The following is a 12,867-nucleotide window of genomic DNA, read 5'->3' on the forward strand; positions in this document are numbered from 1 at the left end:
AAAAATGAACCAGAATAGTGGAAACGAATTAAAAATAAAAGTTGTATCTATGATTCTCAACAAGATCCTAGCCAACAGGATCCAACAACACATTAAAAAGATTATCCACCATGATCAGGTGGGATTCATCCCTGGGCTAAAAGTTGTATCTATGAAGTATGGTGGTTGTTCTTTTGTCTCCCCCCCTCCCCCACCCCCCCACCCCCGCTTGGCCTCTGGGGGAGGGGCCTGCCACGTGGGTTTTCAGGTAGTGTTCCCTGAGTTAAGTCCTCCTGCCCTCCTCAAGGAAGTGGGCTCTGAGGAAACCGGTTTTTCAGGCTTTTGTTCTCTGGAGGTTTTTATGTTTGTTTGTTCATTTGTTTTCTCTTGCCTTGACAGCTTTTGATGGTTTTTGGAGGTTTAGAGGAAAGCAAACTGCACCCAGACCTCCCTCTCAGAGAGAAGCCTCAGTCTGCTCCCCTCTGGGTACTCCAGAGCACGTAAGTTTCCCCTTGGCCGCTGGCAGTGCAGGTTCCGAATCATGGTCCCTGGGGACGCAGGAACTCCTGCTTGTAACCAAAACCACAACAGCAGCGGTTGTCTGGGCAGCTCCAGACCACCAGAGAGGTTCCAAGTAGTGATCGTACACTGAGATTCTCCCACTGGCCCGGACTGGGAGCACCTAGACTTTCTGGGTTGAGAGCGCCAGGCTGGCGCCTGCGCGTACCTCTCTCAGGGGAGGGTGTGGGGCGTGACTCAAGCTTTGATAGCACCCCACGGCACTCGCAGGGGGACTGCAAAAAGGCTGTGCTTCTGCTGGCTGGCAAGGCTCCCAGCCCCTATGGGAGCTGAACCCCATGGCTCTCAGACGCGCTCCCGGCTCAGGGACCAAGACCTAGTTTCTTCACCACACTCTCTCTGGCTCAGCACCAGGGGTGGCTGTCCTGGGACCGGGGACTTAAGCCCCTGTCACTAACTGCCCTGATTTCCACAATATCCCCCCCACGATCCTTTGCTCTTTTTGAGTGCTTTCAACCAGACTCCAAGTTAGTGCTGGTCCCTAGTTGCAGGACACTCTTGTATCAGGGTATTAATTTCCAATGGGTCACTTCTGGTGGCTCCTTCCCCCTTTTGTTTATCTTCTGATATCAGTCCGACGTTCCCATTCCGCTTTATCTGCTCACTGGCGTCTTCTGCCCCTGTAGAGATCCAGACGTGTATAATTCTAATCTCAGGCTGATCATGGGTGATCCGAGTTCTTTGGTAGGTAATCAGCTCACTTTAGTGTATAGGTTGAAACGGTGCCTCCTCCTACTTTCCCACCATCTTGTCTCCCTGGGCTCTCTCTTCATTCAAAGGATCCCCTTTAATATTTCTTTCAGGGCTAGTTCAGTGATCACAAATTCTTTTAATTTCTGTTTGTCCTGAAAGCTCTTTATCTCTCCTCCTAGTTTGAGTGACGCCCTTGTTGAATGCAGTATTCTTGGCTGCATATTATCCTCATTTCGCACCTTGACTATATCATGTCAGCCCTTTCTGGCCTGCCAGGTCTTTATGGACAGCTCTGTTGCCAGCCTTATGTTTTTATTCTTGTCAGTTAAGGACTGACAGTTAAGTCAGTTAAGCTGCTTTTAGGATTTTCTCTTTATCTCTGAAATTTGCAAACTTCATTATGTTAAGGTTTGATGCACTTTTATTTACTTTGAGGGGCATTTTCTGTGCTTCCTGGAATTGAATGCCTGTTTCCTTCCCCAGATCAGGAAAGTTCTCAGTTAAAATTTCTTCAAATAAATCTTCTGCTCCTCTCACTACTCTTCCTCTGGGCCCCAATTATTCTAATACTGTTTTGCCATTCGTATCTGTTTCTCAACTTCCTTAATCTCCATCACTTTGTCTTCTCCAAGACTCTCTCTTCTTCCTTGTTTATCCTAGCAGTTAGAGCCTCCATTTTTTTATTGTGTTTCAGTAAGAGAATTTTTTAGTTCAACCTGATTAGATTTTAGTTCTTTTATTTCTCTAGTAAGTAATCACTTATTGTCTTCTATAGTTTTTTCCAAGCCCAGCTGCTACCTTTATAATCATTGTTTTGAATTCTTGTTCCAACATCTTACTTATGTCCCTATCGATTAAATCCCTGGCAATGAGTTCTCTCTTCTGGGGTGAGTTTTCCATCTCACCCCAGAATGAGATGGAATTTCTGGACATAATGACAACATTATGTCCAGAAATTACCAGATGAAAGAGAAAGAAAATAGGAAAACTGCAACAATGACAGCAGAAAAAAATACACTAAACAAATCAGAAGGGAATAGAAACAAGCAAACAAAAGAAGAGAATAAAATGAAAGAAGCTGAACAGACCAATAAACTAGATCCTGGATATATTTTGGTCTGTTGCTAGAAGAAACCAGATCTCAAAATAGGAAAGAAAGAAAAACATAGACACACAAAAATAAAACTGAATACAATTTGAAAGGAAGCCATAAATGAAAAATGTACATATAAAATGTAAATGTAAAAATGAAAATTAAAAGACTTAAAAAAGAATTGATATAATAAGAAAATAGCTGAAAAGGAAAAAAAATATATAAAACTGAAAGACTAAAGAATAAGAGGAAAAAAACACAAATTCTAAATACTGCTTCTCCAAAAGCTGAAGTTTTGCAGTCCTCCATGATCAGTAAACTTGGTAATAACAGGATGTTCCTGCTGGTCTTCCAGGGACAGGCCTGTTGGGCTGATTCTCAGGTGTCTTTCCCCAGGCAGAATTGGACCACCATTGACAGTGGGCTGCACTCAGTGTGAGGCTCTGGATTGCTCTATGTGGTTGATTTGTTGCCTGAGGGGTTTCTGCACTGATGTGGGAGGCGAAAATGGCAGTGCCCTGGATCTTTAGCCCTAGAGCTGAAAGTCTGCACCCCCTACTCTTCAGAAATGCAGTCAATCACTCTTGTGTCCCTGGTTTCCATCCTAGCCTATGACCAATTGTTTTAATCTCAGGCACAGGACTCTTTCAGGTCTCCAAACTTTATGGATTCCTATGACCTGCCCTCATGCCACTCCTCCCAGGGGATAGAGGGGGCTATCCCCACAGTCCCACCCCTTGCTGGGCTCCTGCTTGGAGAGCGATCACCAGATCAGTATAGTTGTTTGTGGTTTATGGCAACAGTGTGCAGAAAGCTGGCACCTGTGACTTGCTGTTTGCAGCCAGTTTCCCTATTCCGATGCTTGGGTAGTCTGCCACACTCAGGCACTGCCCCCCCACCTTCTTTTTGTGACTCTGGGGATTCTGAGTCCATGCTGTCCCATCTGGGATTCCTCCCCCCTTTGGCCCCTAGCACCTTTCAGGCAGACTTCTCAAAGTTCTGATTTTATTATCTGCTGCTTATAACACTTTCCGGTATCCAGTTTATGGAGGCTCCCTCCCCCTGTTGTTTACCTTCTGATATATCTGTCATCTTGGGTTCACATGTGCGCACCTCCTACCTTGCAAAGAGTGGTAGCATTTTTATTTACAGAATTGCAGCAAGTCTTTTCTCAGATCTTTGGTTGATTTCACAGGTGCTCAGAAAGATCAGATAACTGTCTAGCTTAATTCCAGGGACCAGACGAAAATAAGATCCCCTACTCCTCTGCCATCTTAACTTCTCCTCTGAAAACACTCTAATTTACATGAAAAACATCTTGGTGTAAATAGTATCTTCACTCAGTTCTACTTGCTATTGTCTTTAAAGCTGAAGAAACAAATCCAAATTTATAAGGCTACCATGCTATCAAAGGAATCTCTTTAAGAGGGTTGTTTCTTAAACATCCCAGGAGTTTCTTGGCACAGCTCAGCCTACTATGCTTTCACTGGCTGAGGTTCTGTAAGTTTTTATATTCGATACAAGTCATCCATCTCACTCATATCTTGAAAAATTTCCAAATGCACTGGAACCATGCAGATCAATTTAGACATTTTTAAGTGAAGTGGGAACTGAATAAAGTAGAAATAATTTATAAAGAAGTGAGGCTATTTCTGATATTTATTTTTTAAAATTGGAAAATGATGCTGAGTTTCTTAACAGAGTTAAGCTAGACAGTTAATTAAGCTAGAATGTCTAATAGCCTTATTGAAAGTATGTTTAGGTTCCAAGTGAACTCTTTCTAAGAATTAACAGCCACAATTTGGGGACACCAATCCAATAAAAAACAAAATATCTGCCCTTCGCTCCCTAATGTCAACAGAGAGACAGGTATGGATTTATTCAATTATAGCCCATTCTGAGTGACATTTATTGCTTTACATAAATGAGAATCTATTTTTCTTAGAGGCTAAGGCTAGTAGAATAAATAGAACTTCCACTTTCCTTGCTCACCGTAGACTTTTTATAGACTTTAAGGATTTTTATTTATTTATTTGATAGAGAGACAGAGAGATCACAAGTAGGCAGAGAGGCAGGCAGAGAGAGAGGAAAGGAAGCAGGCTCCCTGCTGAGGAAAGAGCCCAATGTGGGGCTTGATCCCAGGACCCTGGGATCATGACCTGAGCCGAAGGTAGAGGGTTAACCCTCTGAGACACCCAGATGCCCTGACTTTTTATAGACTTTAAAACAAAAAAACAAAAATAATGAAACAAACCCTGAACCTACTTTACTTAGTACAATTTCTAGTAACTTATTGTCAGTAAGAGTTTGGAGAGTTTTTCTTTCTTTCTTTCTTTTCTTTCTTTCTTTCTTTTTTCTCTTCCTTTCTTTTTGACACTTATTGGTAGCAGTCAGGGACAAACACTTCTAGAAAAATTAGGAGGCAATAGTAAGTAGTGTTTTTTTTCTTTTTTCTTTGAAGTTTTCACTTAAATTCTAGTTAGTTAACATATAGTATAATATTAGTTTCGTGAGTAGAACTTAGTGATTCACCATTTACATATAATGCCTGGTGCTCATCACAAGAGGCCTCCTTAATACCCATCAGCCACTTAGCGAATTCCCCTGCCCTCTCCCCTCCAGCAAATCTCAGTTTGTTTTCCATAGTTAAGAGCCTATTTTCTGGTTTTCTTCTCTCCCCTCACCCCATGTTCATCTGTTTTGTTTAATTCCACATATGAGTGAAATCATATGGTACTTGTCTTTCTCTGACTAATTTCACTTAGCATAATACACTCTAGCTCCATCCACAGTGTTGCAAAGGGCAAGACTTCATTCTTTTTGATGGCTGAGTAATATTCCGCTGTGTGTGTGTGTGTGTGTGTGTGTGTGTGTGTGTGTATACATATACCATATCTTCTTTATCCATTCATTAGTCAAAGGACATTTGGGCTCTTTCCATAATTTGGCTATTGTTGATAAGAGAATATTTCTCAGTCACAGAAAGAGCTGTGAATTTGGCCTACCACGAAGAACTGTTGTATTGAAAGCAATTTGGTATATAAACAACTGAAATGTATAAACTTAGGAACAACTCCCAGTGTAATTACTAAAAGCTTAATATTCTAACAAAATAAAAGTATTTTTCTTTATCAAGATGTGAAAAATTTTAAGAATTTTCTGTGTTCTGAAACTGAAGAGAGGCTCTTTTTGCAGAAATAGGTGAAAGCTCATTTCTGACTGTGATTCTTGGTAAGAGGATGCAGATGGGATTAAAACTCCCCTTCCTGTCACTGCTCATTTGAGGTTCACACTGAATTACAGAAGGTGCTGTCTGTTCTCACCTGCCTATCAGATCTGATATCAGGGGACCTACTAAGCTGTCTTAGCGAACTACTTTCTTTGATGTTTATCTTTTATACACAATAATAAAATTTCATTTATTCATTCAACAAATATGTACTGAGCACTCAGTTGCATGTTTCAGAAAGTGAGGACAGAGCAGTAAACAAAATATAAAAATATGATCAGGGGCAACTGGGTGGCTCAGTGGGTTAAAGCCTCTGCCCTGGGCTCAGGTCATGTTCCCAGGGTCCTGGGATCAAGTTCCACATCGGGCTCTCTGCTCAGCAGGGAGCCTGCTTCCTCCTTTCTCTCTGCCTGCCTCTCTGTCTACTTGTGATCTCAGTCTGTCAATTAAATAAATAAAATCTTAAAAATAATCATCAATCACTCTCATACTCCCTATTCAGGGAATGAGTTTAGATTGAATGAGGGAATGAAGCAGTCTGCTCAGGGAATGCTGCTGATAAAGCAGAGGACTTCATGCTGTACAAAAGCTCTCTGTAAGTACACTCAAGACAAATTCTGGTGGCTGAAAGAATAGCAAAGTGGACTTCACAAGTTATACTACTTCAATTTTAAGTTAATGAAAAATAATAATTCATTTTTGAAAAAAGGAAACCTCTTTAGATAGCATCTACCCTTCTACATTCCTGATAGACAAAGGTTAATGAAGCCTGAGAGACTATCCAATATGCCTGACACAGGAGTATGATTTTAATGAACCAGGGGCTGTGGGATACAATCTTTAGGTTCTTTGAGGTGATAATGTGATGAAGCAAGACTTATCCCCACAAAGCTTGGTTTAGGTTCTATGTCATTAAAAGAAAATGCTGCTCTTGTTAGGTTACATTTTTGGAAAAGAGGTACCACAGTATGTTAAAAATTAAGGAGTGCTTTTAGCAGTGACAACCTTTCCATGGTCTTGGAGTCACCCCTACCTCCTGGAACAGGCTCTTAGACTTCCAAGTCAAGGGCTCAAAGTAAGTTGTTGAGTGCTGGGAACAGGGGACTGAGGTGTTGGGAAATTTAATTAGCATGTGTGAAAATAAAAGGGTCTATAGCTGAAAGCCACTCTAGAAGTGTGAAGAATTATGATTGCTTTTTGAGATACTCCCATTTCTCAAGAATGAACAAGCCTGGGGAAAGAGAGACGAGCTGCTTAGGTTTTTCGTTTGTTTTTAAAAAATGTTTTTTTAAGTCTTTTGTTGGTGAGGCTGATGTGGAGAAAAAGGGCAAAAGAAATGTAGATAAAATTAAACTTCCTTGTAACCTACAGCCCAATGACAAGACTTGAGACAAACAGAGAATGACATTCCTCCAAGAAACTCCCAACTGTCTTAATTTTAATGCTTTGCTGGAGAGAAAAACAACCTTAGCTTGAAAATAGAGATAGTGGGTAGAAATGTGACTAAGATACATGGAGGCTGTTGTGGAAAGACCAGTGTGGTAGTACATAGAAAGAACTCAAATCCTCTTAAATTAAGGATTAGGACTTTATTAATGAGACAAATTGTAGGGGGTAGTTGTAGGGGAAAATCAAGGCAGCTGCTGAAGAGAGGAATGCCACTTGATGTGGGAAACAAAGGCAGTAGAAAATTTATTAAATTTTTATTAAATTTCCTTACTACCTACAGTCAATTGACAGGTCCTTGAAAAAGACAGAGTGACATTTCTCTAACTGCCTCAATGTTAATATTTTGCTAAGGGCAACAGATAATCTTAGCCCAACCCCCAGGATCTTGTAAATCTACTTTAACATGTAAAAATTCCTTTTGAAACTTCATCTCTACCCATCAAGATACATGTTGGCAACCATCCCCCAAGCATATGGCCCACCGATATACATCTAAAGGGTCTCATGACTCAGGTTTTACTAGATGGTAATAAGTGACCTTTTCCCAACAATAGGTAGCCTCTCAAGGTCCTGGAGACTTTGCCTCCAACACTCCTTAGAGACTTAAAGTATCCTAAAACCCTCACAACTTGAAAGTATATGATGGACCACTCCTCATGACCCCAGTGCAGCTTTTTCTGCCCATGGTTCCTATCCCTGTGCTTTAATAAAACCACTGTTTTGCAACAAAGATGTCTCAAGAATTCTTTCTTGGTCGTTGGCTTTGAACCCTAAAGTTCTTTCCTACAACAACACTGTCTAACTGGGGAAAAAATGTAGGGAAAGCTAACATTTGCTATATATACTGCTTTCAACTTGCTTTTACATTTCTCACCTTTCCAGAGATTATAGATCCTCCCCATTCTTTTTAATAACCACACTTGATGTGCCATAATTGATCTATTTATTAATCTCCTTCTGAAGGATACAGGTGGAGAGAGGAAAAATGCATCAGTGTTGCTGAACAGCAAGAATAGGCATGAAGAAGCTAATGTTTCATGTCACCCTGTAGCTCATTTCCTTCACTATTGTTTTGTTTTGTTTTTTGACTCAAACTCTGCTGGAAGAGATACAGACACAGGGAAAGCAGCCACCCATTCTGGTGTGTCCATCTACTGTTGTTTTTTCTCACAGCAGGGCACAAATTAGCCTAACCAGGTAGGCTATTTGCTTTTAAGCACATAAACTGACAGTTATTTTTTTTTTATGTTTGTTGGATACTTCTATAGGATCCTGAACACAAGGAGGGCCGCCATGATCTAGACCATGCCTGCAGCTCCCAACTTAAGAGTCAGGGTTGAGGTATGCTTCCTATAGCACGGCAGCTGAAAAAAACCCCTGCCTCATGGAAAAATCATAAAATAACTTAGATATAGGCATTTATTACATTTAGGTTCGACATACCTCAAATTCCAGATAGTGATCTTTCAGTCTGTATTCATCTATCTCCTTGGCTTTAACTTTCTTGTCTGGGGGATATGAGCGGTGCTCAGCCAGCTCAGTGGTAATCTGCTTCAGTTTGCTTTCATGAGATTTCAGCTGTTCCTCCTGCAGGAAATTATTAAGCTATTTAGCATCCGGAAAGCAAATCAGTAAGAAAAAAAATCACAGGTACTTTTTAAAATCCCTTATGATGAATGACTTCAATTCATCAAAACAGTCCAATGTACCTCCACTGCCACATCTTACCAACCTTCTCAGACTAGTATTCACATGTACCTTTGCAAAATGACAACCGGGCCCCTTGTTACAAAACCAAATACTTTCAGAGTCAAATACTTTCAAACCAAATACTTTCAAGTGTAGCTGTCATGAAGTTGAGAACAGACTTCCTAAGAAATACTTCAAAAGGCAAGGCACCAGTTAAGTACCCATCCTCAGAATCCTGCATAATTTGGCTTTTCCATTTCCTGTCCACTCAGCAATGCTGTTATTTCCCCATCTGTCACAGTGAATTTAGAGCCTCTCTGCTTAGTTCCCTCCCCCTTTTTAAGAAAGCAATGCCACCAAGAAATAATTCTCTGTAAGCCATCAGATGATATATTTTTTAAAAACAGATTTACTATTTATTTGTCAGAGAGAGAGTGCACGCATGAGCAAGCACAAGGAGGGGGAGTGGCAGAGGCAGAGGGAGAAGCAGGCTTCCTGTGGAGCAAGGAGCTGGACATGGGATTTGATCCCAGGACCCTGCTGGGATCGTGACCTGAGCCAAAGGCAGATGCTTAACCAAAGGAGCCACCCAGGCATCCCTTTCAGATGATATTCTTTTTTTTTTTTTTTAAAGATTTTATGTATTTATTTGACAGAGAGAAATCACAAGTAGATGGAGAGGCAGGCAGAGAGAGAGAGGGAAGCAGGCTCCCTGCTGAGCAGAGAGCCCAATGCGGGACTCGATCCCAGGACCCTGAGATCGTGACCTGAGCCGAAGGCAGCGGCTTAACCCACTGAGCCACCCAGGCGCCCCTCAGATGATATTCTAAAAAATGCAGCAACCTATGATTTTTCCCTCCAAAGTAGTAGAGGTTCTGACTTCCTTCAAAATCTTATTGACCCAAACTAGTGATTCAATTGAATGACCTATAGAGCAATTCTTGCCTAAAAGGTGTTACTATAGGCACCATGCACCAATGCAACGTTTGATGCTATGTCAAAGAACTTCCATTCGAGGGGCACCATTTATATTGCCTTATGATACTATCAACCTCCCTGGGAACATTTTAAAAATGAAACAAAGAGACTGGAATTTTCTTGCATTCCTATAATTGTATGACTGCTCTTTTACTATTCCACTTTCACATATATATTATCCAAATTCATGCTAAATATAAACTTTACATGTACAATAAGATATAAACGGATGAAAGTGAATGAAGAGGAACTGATTAAAGTAGGTGATAAATATATTTTGTATAATAGCAACATTATTTATTTATTAAAAATAGTAGACAGAAGGGATTTCCGTCCTTTATTAAGTTCGTATTTGAGGACGTATCAATTTGTACTCCTCATAAAAGGCATGGCATTAAAAAACAACAAACAAAAAATCAAACAAGATGAGTTTTCCCCTTCTGTTTCTCAAACTCATGGCACCCTAGATAATCACAAGCAGAGTTAAAGGTAAAAAATTAACATGTACAATACATCATCACCATAATTCCCAGTTGAATTTTTTCCATATGGTATTTTTATAAATTAAAATTACTATTTAAATCCAAGATCAGCATACATAGTTGCCAGAGGAAGAATTTAAACCATAAAGCAACTGTGTAATAAATCTGTCAATTTAAGCCTGTAATTCAAATATAGAAGAACAATTTAGAGGTGAAAAATCCTAATAATTTTAATTTATGATGTGAGGGTATATGTAACTATCTTTCTATATAAACATACCACATTATGAATTTGAGCTCAGGTCAAATTCATAATGTGAATGAATTTACATTATGAATTCATTCAGGTCATGATGCTGGAGTTTTGGGATTGAGAGCACAAGCAGGGACTGGGCAGGGGCAGGGGAGGAGAGGGACAGAGAGAGGAGAAACGGGTTTTTCCACTGAGCAGAGAGCCTGACATGGGGCTCGATCCCAGGACCCTGGAATTATGACCTGAGCCAAAGGAAGATGCTTAATAGACTGAACCATCCTGGTGCTCCCTTATTTATTTTAGAGACAAAGAAAGAACAGGGGAGGGGCAAAGGACAGAATTGCAAGCAGACTCCCCGCTAAGCACAGAGCCTGACTTGTGTTTGATCTCACAACCCTAAGTTCATGACCTAAGCTCAAATCAAGAATCTGCTCCTCGGGACGCCTGGGTGGCTCAGTTGGTTAAGTAGCTGCCTTCAGCTCAGGTCATGATCCCAGCGTCCTGGGATCGAGTCCCACATCGGGCTCCTTGCTCAGCAGGGAGCCTGCTTCTCCCTCTGCCTCTGCCTGCCATTCTGTCTGCCTGTGCTCGCTCTCTCTCCCTCTCTCTCTCTCTGATAAATAAATAAAATTAAAAAAAAAAAAGAATCTGCCCCTCAATCGAATGAGCAATACAGGCACCCTATCTAATTCTTGTTCTATGCTACTCCTTTATAAATACAAAGATCCATAAAAATAGAAAATTATGTTCTATAGGTTTTTATACCTCATAGATTTCCTTTGGTGACTTGTTTTCTCATTCAGCATGTTTTTGAGATTTACTCACATATATGTTCTGGTTTCTTCCTTTTAACTATAGGATGCTGTATGACAAACTATAATTTCACTGAAGGATGTTTAGGCTGTTTTCAGGTGTCTTTAGGCTATTATAAATGATGCTACATTGAACATGCTGCTTAGTGAATATGAGCAAGAATTGTCCTACAGTGTAATCACTAAGATGGAGAATTTTGGGGTTTTAGAATATGTCTATCTTTAAGAGGACACTAACATGCTTTTTAAAGTGTTTCCACCAGTTTACATTTCTACAGTAGGCTTAACAATTTACATTGTTCTGTACCTTTGCCAAAATTTGATATTCACTGAAAACCAGTGTTATTCCAGTGGGGAGGAGAGGTAAAGAGGGCTCAGACTGTTTCCTTTGTGCTGTTTTAAAATAGGTAGGTGATTTAGAAGGTAATGACATCTCTAAAAATCTTCTAGGAAACTTATAAGACAAATTGCTAAATATTACAGCCTTATGAACCCAAGCTAGATGGAATTTAGAATAAAGAGCACTGCTTTAACTCGGTTTGAAGGAAAGATTTTATGTTTAAGAGATTTAAAGATTTTTATAAACAGTTTAGTGAGCTTCTGCATTAACTTCAACATGATTTCATTGTTTATTGAGTACTCAATATATGTTAAATACAGATGTCTAAGAAATGAATATAAAATCTATCTATTCTGGAGAAGTGTAGTGAACCATTTAAGGCAATGCCAAGGAGTGTGGACTGCATCTTGTTGGCAAAAGCGAGCCCATTAGGTTTAAATAGTACTTGAGACATATTTTAGCCACAACTGTGAAGGATGGATTAGAGAAAAGCAAGACTGGAGGAAAAGAGATCTCAAGTGGTTATGCAAATATCTGTCAGAGTTTTTCAAAGTGGGCTGTTTGCAACCCAGGTAAGGTGATCCACTAGGAAAAAATCAGCCTTGGGATATAATTCACATACCACATAATTTACCCATTTAAAAAGTGTGTAATTTAGTTAAGTTTTAGTATAGTCAAAGGGTTGTGCAACCATCACTACAATTTTATGACATTTTAGCTTCCCATTCCTTTTGGAATGGTATCACACAATGTTTCTTTTTGTGACTGCCTTCTTTCACTTAGTGGAATATTTTCAAGGTTCATCCACTTTGCAGGATGTATCAGTACTTCGTTGTGTTTTTTTTTTTTTACAACTGAATAATATTCCATTGTATGTATATATCATATTTCATTCATCTCTTCACCAGCTGATGGCCATTTCCACCCTTGGCTGCAATGAAGATTTGTGTAAAAGTTTTTGTGTGGGTTTATGTTTTCATTCTCCTGCTATCTAAGTAGGAGTGGAATTGCTGTGTCACATGTTAATTCTATGTTTAATCATTTGATGAACCACCAAATTATTTTCCAAAGTATCTACATTATTCTATGTTCCCACCAGCAACATACTGAAGTTGTAATTTCTCCACATCCTCACCAACACATTCTTTTCCTTGAAGTTTTTTTTTTTAATTATAGCTACTGTAATGAGTATAAAGTGGTATCTCCTGATTTTGATTTATATTTTCCTAATGATTAACATTCCTAATGATTAACACTAACATTTTTCCATCTTGTTGATAACAGGACATGT

The 12,867-nt window shown here is 39.8% G+C and overlaps 1 protein-coding gene across 5 annotated transcripts in view; it reads right to left on the minus strand.

Moving 5' to 3' along the window:
• The window catches only part of PSD3 (pleckstrin and Sec7 domain containing 3), a 688,004-nt gene that overhangs the window by 43,646 nt on the left and 631,491 nt on the right, over positions 1–12,867 (minus strand). For all 5 annotated transcript variants that reach the window (XM_044225254.1, XM_044225255.1, XM_044225257.1 and 2 more), the window contains one exon: positions 8,466–8,609. In XM_044225254.1, coding sequence (XP_044081189.1) covers positions 8,466–8,609 — 144 coding nt within the window. The remainder of the gene's footprint in view (positions 1–8,465; positions 8,610–12,867) is intronic.

The sequence above is a fragment of the Neovison vison genome, chromosome 11 (genome assembly GCF_020171115.1).
Source record: "Neovison vison isolate M4711 chromosome 11, ASM_NN_V1, whole genome shotgun sequence".
In the NCBI taxonomy this organism is placed as follows: Eukaryota; Metazoa; Chordata; class Mammalia; order Carnivora; family Mustelidae; genus Neogale; species Neogale vison.